Here is a 13,019-nt window from a genome sequence, read left to right as displayed (position 1 = left end):
TGTATGGCGTTTTTATTGTAAGCTATTTAACGCGAAGGGGGGATGCTTGCGGACTTTTCCCGCTTCCGGTAGTCTCAGCTGCAAGGTACGAATGCAAAAGCCCTTCCTGGGGGACTCCCAACCTGGAGAGATCCAGAGGGTTCTTTCAGAAGGAGGCTGGGGGGCGGGGAGAGAGGGTGGGGAGGGAGAGGGGGCCGTGGCCTCTGGAGGGTTTGGCCTTTAGGAGACTCGAGAGTCCCTTTTCTTGCTGCCTCCTTGAGTTAGTGAGAGCGGAGGGCGCCGTCCTAGAAGGGCTCCCGCGTCTTGGGCTGGGTCGTCACACCCCGCCTCCGGGCTCCTCCGGTCCCGAGGGGCCTAGCACAACGGGACAGGCGTCGGGGAAGCCACAGGGCTCCCACCCCAGCATATCACACGGTGCCGCGCTGCATCGGACACACGTGCGTGCGTGCACACGCGGCCCCAGACACACACGCACACGCGCACGCCGACAAGCGCAGAGCAGGGAGGCCGGCCAGAATCCCACGGGCTGCCGTGGGCCCTCCTGTCATTTTCTCGACTCCGGGAGAAACTGTGCTGTACGATACAGATCTATTTTAATACACTCAACACTGGGTTGAACAAGATTTTTATATTCTTTTATTGATGAACAAAGTGAGCTGTGAGACACACGTCTTCTATATTGGTTACCCTAGATGCCAATTGTGTGTCACCGCGTGGCTTGCGATGTAAATGTCTTCAGGTTCCTTTCTGTTGGTTCGTTTTTCTTCTTGGATGGATCGGATTCCATTTTTTTTAAAAAAAAAAGAAAACGTAATGGGAGGATGTGAGAGGTTGGACCCGGGAGGGGTAGCTGCCGACGTGTCTCGAGGCGTAGTGTTTTGGACCAAGGAGGACCGTCCAGTGGATAGTGAGGATAGAGAAAAGTGTTCGTCTTAAATACGCCCATGTAGTTTTCCTTCTGTACGATGCATTAAACGCAACTGATGATTTCAGAGCCGTGTGCTTGTCGTTACTGTGCCGTCAGCAGAGAGGCCTCCGGGGGCACATGGGGCGGGGAGACTCGCGGAGTGGAATGGCGGGGTCCTGCCGCGGGCCCACCCCCAGGGAGGGGGGCAGCGGAGAGCTCGTGGGCACCCCCCGGAGGTGGCAGGTGCACCTGTTGGGACCAGGCGGAGGCTGTCCAGCGGCAGAAACCCTCCAGGCCAGGCGCCGGGCGGTGTGGACCCCGCTCCCTCACTCGTTCCTGCTTCTCTCGGCCCATCGACAGCACCTGCCTTTTCTGTTCCACACGAGGTCCCGCAGCCACCCTGGGGCTTAGTCCTTGGCCTTTCAGGAGGGCGGCCAAACTGGGGAGCCAGACCCCCCCCCCACCACCACATCCTAGCTCCAGGGGCCTCCGGGAGGCTCAGTCAGGTGAGGAGGAACCCAGCTCTGGACAACCAGATGTGGCCGAGGGTGGGATCAGATACGAAGTGACGGCCGACTGGAGCCCCAGGACTGAGCAATGTGCCCAGAGACAGGGGAGGGCTGGGCCACCTGGCCGGGGTCCCCGACAGTCCTGTCTGGTTTCCAAGCTGGCCCAGAATCACATCGTTTGGGCGGGGCCTAGAACTCAAGGCCGCTCTGCCCGACCCCCAGCCACAAGATCCCTCACCACCCCCTACACACCCCTCCCCCCCCCCTGAAAGCCGGCCAGTCTCAGCCCCGGGGCCCCCGGGGAGCCCCTCGCCCTCCTGGCTGGGGTCTCAGAGCCCCCTTGTTCTGGGTTCCTTATGTTCCTCCCACCGTTTGGGGTCCTTTCCAGTCAGGCTGCCTCTGCTCCCCTGGAGCTGCCCAGTTCAGGGTCAGGAGTGACCTTCCTGTGGCCAGACCTAGCGGGTGACACATTGGCCCTCCTGCTGGAGGAGACTCCGGGACCCCCCCCCACCCCCCACCCCCTCCCCCGCTCGCCTGTTTTTTCCAGTTTCTCTCTTCCGCCTAATCACTGAATGCCCAAGAGCCCCGGTCTCCCAGTCTGTGCTCTGACCTCTCTGCTCCTGAATTCCTTGGCTGACCTCGTCCCGCCTCCTGGTTTTCCGTGTCTATGCTGGCCGCTCCCAACTCTTACCTGCGGAATGGGCCTCTGCCACGGACCCCAGCGCACTGGGCACCAGCGTCTGTCCCCGCCGGGCCAGCTCCCCTGCTCGTGTCCTGTGTCCGGGAGATGCCACCTTCCTGAAAACACGGGCTAGCGCCCCGGCGGCCGCACCCTCCGCCCCTGGTCATCGGCAGTGCCCTCGGAATACACGAGGCAGGTGGCCGTGTGCCCCACCCACGCCAGCGTCGCCTGGGTGGGTCTCAGCCCACCGCCTCACCGGGATTGCCGCGGCCACGTGCTCCCCCCCCATCTCGCTGCCGTCGGTTCCCGAGCCAGCAGCTAGCAGGACGAGGCCTCTGCCGAAACCCCGCTTCACGGCCCATCTTGCCCAGCAGCAGCTCAAGCCCTACAAGGGCCACGCTGACCGCATTCCTGCCTCTCTCCAGTTTCCTCGCCGTGTTCCGGCCACGCGGCCTCCCTGCTCTACCTGGAACCCACGCGGCATGCTCCTGCCACAGGGCCTTTGCACAGGCCGCACGTGTCCTTGCCCGGCATGCCCAGCTGTCTCTTCGATTGGCTCCCCCGCTTACACTCGCTTAGGGAGTCGACCACCGTCCCCCCTCCGTGCAGCTGCGCCCGGTCACCCAAAGACTCGGCATCTCCTCTCCTTCCCTGTTGATTCCTTAGGCCTTAACAACTTTCTATGATTCACCTTTTTGACTTTGCTTCACAAAGGCAAGGAACTTGGTCGCTTTTACTCACCAATTCCCGGCATCTAAAACATTGCCTGACACACAGTAGGCAGGAGCTCGGTAAATACTCGCGGACTAAATGAAGGAGCCTTTCGAGAAGCAGCTGCCAGGCCGCGGGCTGCCTCCGTCCTGGTTCGGGACCTGGTCCCCGCAGGCTCCCGGCTCCCAGTCCAGCCGCCAGGCCCATTTGGCCCCTGAGGGTGGAGGGTGGGGGCAGGAAGCTGGAGAGACCGGGGCTGCCCGAGCCCCTGCAGCTGCAGAGGGGGGTGGGTCCGCGCTCCGCCTTGTCCCTGTCCTCCAATCCCGCGGGGGGGTTCCAGGGAGCCCTTGCTGCCACCATGAAAGGCAGGGGCTTAGGCACGGGCGGCGGGGCGGTTTGGGGGGGGGGGTTGTCCAGGACCCTCAGAGCAGGACAGGAATTCCCTCCAAATTTGGATGAACCCCCCCCCCCCCGCCCCTGCTCCCAAGACCACACAGTTTAAACAACAGAAATGAATTCTCTGCCCGTTGGGCTGGTTCCCCCTGGGACTGGGGGACAGAAGCTGTCGCAGGCTCCCAGCTCCTGGGTGGCCGTCTCCCCCTGTGTCCTTGTCATTTTCTAACTTGGCGAGCTGTGGCGTTCCCTGGCCCGTAGACCCATCACCCCGATCTCTGCCCCCCGTTCCCGTGCTTTGTCCCGTGTGCGGGTCTCTGGCAGAGCGACTCTTCTGCGAGGGCAAGGTCACACCGGACCAGGGTCCACCCTCATGATTTCACACAAACGTAGCCATCCCGTTTCCAAATAAGGTCACAGTCACTCGTCCTGGGGGTTGGGACTCCAACCTCTTTTTGGAGAACACGACTCAACCCATGACAGACACCCTTCCTGGGTTGTCTGAGATCTTCCCGTGGCTTCTGCCCCCCGGCCCCCGGGCCCCTCGGCACTCTCCCCTTTGCCTCGTCTGCCCCCACGCAGCTCACAGGTGGAGACACCGTGGTGCCATCCTGCCCGACGACCCGCTCTCTGCCCGCCCCGTCCCGCCCGGCTCCTTCCTCGGACCCACCCAGGCACGTGACGGCCCCTCAGAGGGGACCAAAGCGCAGGGACTTGAGTGGCACTCCGAGGTCACACAGCCAGCCAGTGGCTTCAGCCTGGGCTGTGGCTCCACACTGCTGCTCCAGGCACCTTTGCTACCCTGCCCGCTGGACCCTGGTCACCTCTTGGGACACAGGGTCAACCGGAGGCCGCCCTGCCAAGCTGCAGGCACCCACGCTCCTGACCCAGCCACCTCGCCTGTTGGGAGCTGCCGACGGCACCCCAGGCTGCAGGTGACCACGCACAGGTGCAAGGGGACAGACAAAGGAGCACAAGCCAACTAAGTACTGGCCCCGCAGGCTGGGCAGGGAGCCCAGTCCCACCCCCTGCCCTGTGTGGCCCCCCAGCTGGGGAAGGGAGCTTCCGAAGCTAAGCTCTGCTTTGCCCCCAACCCCATCTTTCAGCCTCCCCAAACAACACCTGCCGTTTCTGGGTGATGTTCCTGGGTGGGTTCCAGTGACGGCATTTCTGCACGTGGAGGCCTGGGCCCATCCCGGGGAGAAGTCTGCGACCAGAGCGCGACCCCACCCATAGAGCCAAACCCCACTTAGGCACCTGCCGCTCACCCTGCCCCCGCTGATGGGGCGGGAAGGGGTCTCTCCCCCCACAGGACCCCCGCGAGGATCCCGCACCGGGCACAGAGGGCCGGGTGCTGGCTGTGGCTGCCAGTCCCACCGGCCAGCCTCCGTGTGGCGAGGCCCCGTCACCCACCCCCAAGGATCCCTGGTTTCCAAACAGAACGGAGGGGTCCCACCTACCTGCGGGACAGTGCAGCTCCAAACCGGCCCGTCTTGGAGGGGAGGCCCGGCCGGGAAAGGGTCATCGCTGGACGCGTGGCGATGTTTCGGCCAAGTCCCTGTGTGCCTCTCCGACCAGATCCGTGTCCGATGACTTCGTGTTGGAGTTTGCAATTAGCCGTGGTGGGCGTATTTACAGCAGGGAAATGGGCGAAGGCTACACATCAGGCCCTTGTGTCCCTAGAGAGCCAGCGGCCAAACGCCCACCGACCCGCACACACCCAGACACCCGTGCGTGTGCGTGCAAATGACAGAGACGTGGAGGGCTGTGGTTCCAAAGCCAGCGTGTGTCCAGATCGGCCCCAGGTGCTGTGTTTGAAAATGCAACCCCAGATTCCTCACAAAATTTCCAGACACAAGCCAATTCTCGGAATTTAGCAGTTGGCCGAAAGTGGACGGATCGAGATTGCAACGGCTTATACGTTGGTAACGTAGACACCCTCGATTCCCGTTGACCAACGTACCCAGGTATATGTCTTTGCTTCTGTTTACCTCCAACCTATCTAGATACTTAAAGTGCACACAGTCGGGGAGCCCGGATGGCTCCATCGGTTCAGTATCTGACTCTTGGTTTTGGCTCGGGTCGTGATCCCAGGGTCATGGGATTGAGCCCCGTATCGGGCTCTGCACTGAGCACGAAGCCTGCTTAGGATTCTCTCTCTCCCTCTGCCCCTCCCCTACTCGTGTTCCCTAAATAAAGTGCATATAGTCATGTCTTGCTTTTATGTCCATTTTGACAATATCTGCCCTGCTCTTCACTGTAGAATGTAGTACGTTAACATTAGAAAATAACTATTGAGGGGCGCCTGGGTGGCGCAGTCGGTTAAGCGTCCGACTTCAGCCAGGTCGCGATCTCGCGGTCCGGGAGTTCGAGCCCCACGTCGGGCTCTGGGCTGATGGCTCAGAGCCTGGAGCCTGTTTCCGATTCTGTGTCTCCCTCTCTCTCTGCTCCTCCCCCGTTCATGCTCTGTCTCTCTCTGTCCCAAAAATAAATAAACGTTGAAAAAAAAAATTTAAAAAAAAAAAAAAGAAAAGAAAACTATTGAGGGGCGCCCGGGTGGCTCAGTCGGTTGAGCGTCCGACTTCGGCTCAGGTCATGATCTCGCGGTTCGTGAGTACGAGCCCTGCGTCGGGCTCTGTGCGGACAGCTTCCGGAGGCTCCGCGATCTTCATTAATTCCAACATATCCAGGTTTCAATCTGTTCTCGTTTCCCATCACCTTGAAGAACTTCCTTTGGCATTTTTCGTTGTTGTTCAGGTCTGCTGATGAAAAAGATTCCTTAGTTTCTTTGGTTTTTGTTTTGTTTTGTTTTTCACCTAAAAAAAGTTTTGATTCAACCTTTTATCTTAAAATATTTTTGACTGACCGAGAATTGTGGTTTGCGCACTGTCCCCCTCCTTTGGGCAATTTATGATCGTTCCTTTACTCTGTTGGAACAAGACCTTATTCCATTGTCTTCTGGCCTAAATAGTTTCAGCTCGTAGGTCTGCCGCACCCAACGGCGGGTCTGCTGTATCATTTTTTTCTGGAAGCTTTCAAGATTTCCTCTTTATCTTTGGTTTCCAGAAGTTTCACTATAGGGTGCCTCTGTGTCGTTTTCTTTGTATTTTATCCAGTTTGGGGGTTCATGGAGATGACTGAATGTGAAAATGTATGTCTTTGACCAAACTGGAAATACTTTTAGCCATTAATTTTCAAATACTTTTTGTGTCCTATTCTCTCCTGCCTCCAGAACTCCAGTTACATGTTTGTGAGATATTCTGACATTGTCCCGCAGGTCTCTCAGCCTCCGTTCATATTTTTCAATCCTTTTACTCTATTTTTTTTAAAGTAATCCTTAGGCCCAACGTGGGGCTCAAACTCACAACCCCGAGATTACGAGTTGCATGCTCTACAGATCGATCCATCCAGGCACCCCATTTGACTCTTTATACTTGATTGGGTAATTTCTATTAGGCTACCTTCAAGGTCACTGACTTTCTTTTGTCATCTCTACTCTCCTAGTAAACAGAACCAGTGTTTCTATCTTGCTTTTTAGTTTTTTTCCCCCCCTTGTACTGTCTGGTATTGTATTTGGTTTTCTAGAATTCCCCCTTTGTTTCCTATGATTTCTGTTTTTTGCTGAGACTTCTAATCTTTGCATTTCTTTTTTTTGTTAATTAATAATTAACATGTTTGTTAATTAATACTTAATAATTGCATGCAAATGAGAGCGTGAATGGAGGAGGAGCAGAGAGAGGAAGAGAGAGAATCCCACGCAGACTCCACACCTTTAGCGCAGAGCCCGACGCAGGGCTCGATCCCACAAACCATGAGATGATGTTGAGCTGAAATCCAGAGTTGGAGCCTGCTTCGGATTCAGTGTCTCCCTCTCTGTCTGCCCCTCCCCTGCGTGTACTCTGTCTCTCTGTCTCTGTCTCTGTCTCTCTAAAATAAACATTAAAAAAAATGTAAAGAAAATGGTTATGGACATGGTTGGATTGAAGCCTATCATTCTGACTGAGCCACCCGGTCGCCCTATTTTTGCATTTATTGTAAGCACGTTTGCCCTTATGTGCTTGAGAAGGTGTATAATCGCTGTTTTCACATCCCTGGTCGTTATTTCTAACACCTTGGTCTCTGTTGGTTGTCTTAGGGTAGGCTGCATTTTCCTGGTCGTTCACATAACGATTTCTCGTATGCTAGACGTTGTTATTACGTTGTAGAGGCTTTGGCTTCTGTTGGGAGTCAGGCCGCAAACTCTACTAGAAGCATAAACCTCAGGCTGGGTCTTTTGGCCACAGCTGGTGTCTGTCCTGCACAGGAGTGGCTGAGGGATCAAGCAGAACTTTGGGCGGAGTTGATGCACGGGATTTAGCCTCTCCCGAGCTGTTTCTCTCCTGGCTGGAACCCCCTCCCCGCTTCCTGGTGACTGTCGCCCCAAACTCTGTCCTGTTCTCCCAGCTGAAAAGGCCAGATTTCTACCGGAGACACAGCCACTCGAACACAAGTGCCGGCTTCAGCCTGGCTCGGTTGTCACAAGCCACGTAACGGAAGCTCACCCTGCGCCATTCGCTTTTCCAAGTGTGGCCTCCCCTCCAGACTCTGCCCTTGTTCACTCTCCAGTGCCTTCAAGTCATTGCTTTTTGTTTATTTTTGTTCTTTTGTATTTCGTCGAGTCCATAGACGTCGTCTGTAGAAAGGCCGAGTCTTGTAGGAGCTATAAAGCCCCTTGGCTTCTCTCCTGAGGAATTTGGCACGTCTCCACCTATTCACTTTTTAAGAATCCGTCTTCTACGTATATTGTTCAGAAAAGCCTAATACCGGAGCGCCCGGCTGGCTCAGTCCCTGGAGCGTGCGACTCTTGATCTTGGGGTTGTGAGTTCAGCTCCCACGGTGGGTGTAGAGATTACTTACAAGTGGGCTCTTTTTTAAACAGTGCAATACTGTACAACTTATGAACAGAAATAGGGTCGGGGATGCTTAGAACTTCACACAAGTGATAACACACTGTGTTTATCATGCTCCGACGTTTTCCCCTCTCGATGTACTATTGGGAGATCTACCCGTGTCGAGCCATACCGACCCAATTCGTTCATTTTTACCCTTCGGCCCCATGGACGTTAACTCCTTTATCTGTCTTCTCTTCTACCGACGGACACTCAGGCCGCAGCTGGCCACTCGCAGGGACAAGAACACTGCCCTAACACTCTTTGATTCTCCACCCAGACGCGTGATTGCTGGGCCAGCTTTCGCCTCACCATCTGGCGAAGTTGCCCTCCAAAGTGTGCCGATTTACAGCTCTCCCAGCAGCACATAAAAGCCTGTGCCTCAAAATATTAACAGTGGTTATGTGCGAGCGGTACAATTCTGAGCGATTTCACCTTCTCGTTCCATACTTTCTGTCATTCCGTTCTCTCCCCGCTCTGAGCAGCTGTTCTTACAACAGCGGGGTTGTCTGTTCGCAAACCAGCAGAACGTGTCCTTCCTCTCCCACCCTCTCCACGTCAGGGCAGATCCCCACCCTCGGCTGCCTGCAGGTCAGGTGAGAGGGCCGGCCGGTGCCTGCGACACGCTGCTCTGTCCCTTACCCGCTCTCCACACTTCCCCGGGTCCCGCGCACACTGCATTGGCTTGAAACACGCTGATTTGTGCGTTTCGTCGCTTATTTACTCGCCGACTAGTCCGCCAGCCCCGGGAAGGCAGGAAGCGCATCCTACCCGTCTCTGTTACTGACAGACTGGCACTCCCTGGCTCGAAGCAGGTGCTCAGAAGCACGCGGGATGGACGGCAGAGGGGACAGCGCCTCCTGCACCCCGCTCGCACCCCTACAGCGGGGGACAGAAAGAAACCCAAGCTGAACCTTCTGACTGGGCAAAATGACTGGCCCGGGGCCACGCAGCTGTGGATCCGAGCTAGTGACACAAGCGAGGTGCCCCGTCCTTGCTCCCCCAGTGACGGCGGCGTGGCTCTCCTCGGGGCAGACCGACCGACCGCGTGCATCCTGCCGACTTTTATGTTCTGGACGGCATTCAATAATTCATCGTGGGTATCAGCGACGAGATCTGGGCAGCCTGCCTCATCTCCGGGGTCACTTAAAAACCTCTGCCGTTTCCGCAAAAGTGAACGTTTGAACAATGTATTCCCCACGTCCTGTCAACAGAGACACCCTGGAGTCCCCGGGTCCGCGTCACAACTCATTGTCTTACGATGAGATGCACCACACGTGTCTCCAACACGTGACCACCCTGATCGCTTTCTTCTGCCGCGGAAATGACGGGGGAAATCGTGCTTTGCTACAAGGAAGGGTGACAAGGCCACGCCGTGCCGAAGCCGAGATTCCGCAATTATCGTTTGTGAAAGGGAGACTGCTACCAAGGCAGCCACAGGGACACGTCTCGGAGTCAGGAAATTTGAGACGTGTATTTCACAGACACGCGTCACCCTGTAAACCCTTCTGCATAATGCACGAGATTTGATTTAACGTCGTCGTTAATTCTGCTGTTCACAGCGGTGTGCTCTTCAGGGAGCCATCATTTTTATTTCGGGGTGGTTTTTTTGTTTTTGTTTTTTTTTCCCCTGGCAACAGAACCCGGAGGCTTTTCTGGGGTTGTGCTGGAGTGCGTGAGCACAAGACCCCTTCCCAGGCACAGGGGGGCAGAGGCCAGGCAGCCTCCCTGGAGGCCACGGCCAGGCGGGCAGCTCCTCTCCGGAGGTCTCTTGGCTCCGCTCTGGGCTCTCTGCACCTGGCTGTGGTCGGTCAGGGCTCGGAGGGTCGAATTTGAAAAAGAAGAAGAAGGAAAAGGGAAAAGGCTTTGTGGCAGAACAGAAAGTGAAGCCAGGGTCACCTTCCAAGCTGTGTGATGGGGTCGCTTTGGCCGGGGTCAGCCGAGGGCATGAGAAGAACGGGATGGACCGAGCGCGGTGAAGGGTGAGAGCGGACGAGAACCGGCCCCTATGGAGCAGGGACCCAGCGGAACGCAGCTGCCTGTCGCCGGCCTGTGGCCCCGCGTTGCCGTGTCTGTCCCCTCACCTGTGACCACGTTCGACCTGAGGCCACAGAGCCCTCCTCTCCCAGGGAAGGCGTTCAGGGAGCAGCAGGGACCCCCTCGCAGCATCCGGGGATCCCCACCCCCTCTGCTCCAGAGGCTTTAATGGGATCAGCGTCCCTGCGAACCGGATGGACGGCCAGGGCCCAGGGACGCTGGGCTACAGCCCTCACAAGGGCCGGAATCCGTGTCAGAGAAACGGCTCCCCGGCTCGTGGGTCCAAACGGTCCTCAGCGGGAGGGGTCAGCCATCCACTGGCAGGTGCTGGGAGGTACTGGCCGAGCTCACACGGCCCCTTCTTTAAAGACAGCAAAGCCAAGCACATCAGCTCAGGGAGGGGGATTAACCCCGTGAAAGTGAGAAGAGAGAGGGAGAGGTGAGGGAGGCACCCACTCTCTCCTGGGAGACCCCAGGACCCACACGGGCACCCGGGGGCATCGCTCAGTCGGGGGTCAGCACCCCATCCCAGGCCTGGACAGCCTGGGGGGATGTGCAACGGACATTTATCCTTTGCTCCCTGACAGCCCTCCCCCCCCCCCCCCATGCAGCAAGAGCTTGGGGCCCCTGACGCAGTCCTGACACACGGCTTACGCTCGGTGGAGGGTGGCAGGCGACCTGTCACCATCCCGTCTGGTGCTACGGAGGCACTGTTTGTGCCCCCTCACCCCCAAACCCGTACGTTGAAGCCCCGAACCCCAGGGCGGCTGTAACCGGGGACGGGGCCCTTACGGAAGTAGTTCAGGTTGGATGAGGTCACGAGGGTGGGCCTTGAGCCACCAGGATTAGTGTCCTTCTGCGAAGAGACTCCAAAAGGCTCTCTCTGTCTCCCTCTCTCCCCATCCTGCCGGGCGGGGACACTGCGAGAAGGTGGCCGTGCGCGAGCCAGCCAGAGGGAGCTCGACAGAACCCGGCCGCGTGGGCCTGCAGAGCTCGAGCTTCTGGACTCCAGCCTGTAAGAAATAAACGTCTGTCGCGTAAGCCCCCAGCCTGTGGTGTTTGTGACGGAAGCCGGGCTTGACGCATCTGGGGCGCCACCCGTCCTTAACCCCAGCCCGGGGTGGGGTGCACGACTCAGGCCCAGGGCAATCGGCACAGACCCGACCACGGTGAGGGTCCAGGTGGGCACGTGGCCCAAGCCAGTCCAATCGGGGTGAATCTGGGGGGCTCTGTGCTGGGAATGCGGAACCACCTTTTTCCGCCGTATCTAAGCGGGAAACAGCGCGCGTCTCCCAACGCGGAGGCGGAACACGACCAGGAGCCCCCGGCAGGCCCCAATCCCCCAGCCTCCCCATGGCCCCCCTTTGCTAAACAGCGTCCCGGAGCCCTCCCACCGTGACCCCGGCCTCGGACGTGACATTTGCCCTGGCCGACGGGTGTGAGCATCCACACCACCAGCCGAAGCTTGAAAACCACGTGCACCCGTGTCGGCCCCCTGCCCGCACACGAGCGACCCCGGCCCCGCCCCGCCTGCCGAAGAAGGCATGCGACACCCTCGAGGGAGCTGCGTCCCTCCAGGTGACCTCTGGCCAGCCCGACAGGAGCAGAGGAACCGCTCAGCTCCCCGCTCACCCGCGGACAGTAACGAACAGCCGTGACCCAAAGTTACGGTCTGCCACCCGGCGTGACAGCGACGGTCGAGGCCGGACGGGAGGCCCTCACCGATAAATTCCCGTTTCCGCTGAGGCCGTGGTTACGAACCTGGTAGGTCCGTCATCTTGTCCCAGCCCGCAGCCCAGGGACCACGCACGAGGGCCGAAGCGCAGAACCCCGGACGTTCACTAGAAGGTTCACGAGAAGTCTGTTTAATGGCAAGTTCACAAGACACGACGACAGCACGCACAGACGGGCCTCAGCGTGACGCTTCCAGCACCAGAGGAGTCTCCCGGGCACCGTCAGGGGCCGCGGAGGCGCGGGGCGCGAGGCCAGGCCGTCGGGGTGTCCGGCCTCTAGAGACGGGGCCACTCCGCTCCCCTGCCTCAACAGCACCGGCGCCGAGCCCCCCGCGAGCCTCCTGGGTGCTGAAGACCATCTCGTAGTACTCGATCAGCAGCTCGGTGAACAGGTTCATGGGCACCAGGGCACTCAGGGAGGACGCCCCCTGGGACGGCCAGATTAAATTCAGCCCAAAGACACACGCCAGGTTGGAGCTGTTCATCTTGTTAAAAATGCTCTCCCGGGACACCTGGAGGACACACATGAGACAAGGGACGTGACTGGGGGTTCAGTGCTACGGCCTTGCACGGCCACCTCCCGGCTCTGGGCCTTGGTGTTGCCATCTGTAAAAGGAAGCAGTCTTTTTTTTTTTTAACTTAATTTTTTTAAGTGTATGTATTTGAGAGACAGAGAGCAGGGGAGGGGCAGAGAGAGAGAGAGAGAGAGAGAGAGGGAGGGAGAATCCCAAGCAGGTTCCACACCGTCAGCACAGAGCCCGACACGGGGCCCGAACCCACAAACCGTGAGATCACGCCCTGAGCCAAAACCAAGAGTCAGCCGCTCAACCCACTGAGTCCCCCGGGCACCCCGAAAGCAGTCAGTCTTGATGTTCTGAGAGACCTCGGGCTCTGACCGTCTCTGAGCTCCTCCTGGATCTCCTCAGCACCCCCAGCCTTCTCTCCCACTCCAGAGGACTCGGGAGGCCCCCTCGGGGACGGGGTCTCTAGCACAATGGGTGCAAGCTTGGCCTTCGGTGTCACCCAGCCAGACCACCTCTCTGATAGCCACACTCTGGCCAGTGAGTCGGACACAGTCAAGGCCAAAGAGCAGGCAGGGGTCATCGGAGGGTCGGGGGC

General features: G+C 58.3%; 1 protein-coding gene across 6 annotated transcripts in view; it reads right to left on the bottom strand.

Moving 5' to 3' along the window:
* Positions 1-12,016: 12,016 nt before the first annotated feature.
* The window catches only part of ARHGAP8 (Rho GTPase activating protein 8), a 55,929-nt gene continuing 54,926 nt past the window's right edge, over positions 12,017-13,019 (bottom strand). For all 6 annotated transcript variants that reach the window (XM_023257588.2, XM_045062501.1, XM_045062498.1 and 3 more), the window contains one exon: positions 12,017-12,412. In XM_023257588.2, the coding sequence (XP_023113356.2) occupies positions 12,080-12,412 (333 nt within the window). In that variant the 3' untranslated portion in view covers positions 12,017-12,079. The remainder of the gene's footprint in view (positions 12,413-13,019) is intronic.

This window comes from Felis catus, chromosome B4 (assembly GCF_018350175.1).
Source record: "Felis catus isolate Fca126 chromosome B4, F.catus_Fca126_mat1.0, whole genome shotgun sequence".
NCBI classification, from domain to species: Eukaryota; Metazoa; Chordata; class Mammalia; order Carnivora; family Felidae; genus Felis; species Felis catus.
The sequence above is the reverse complement of the archived record's forward strand: the minus strand, read 5'-3'. Positions and strand labels throughout refer to the sequence as shown.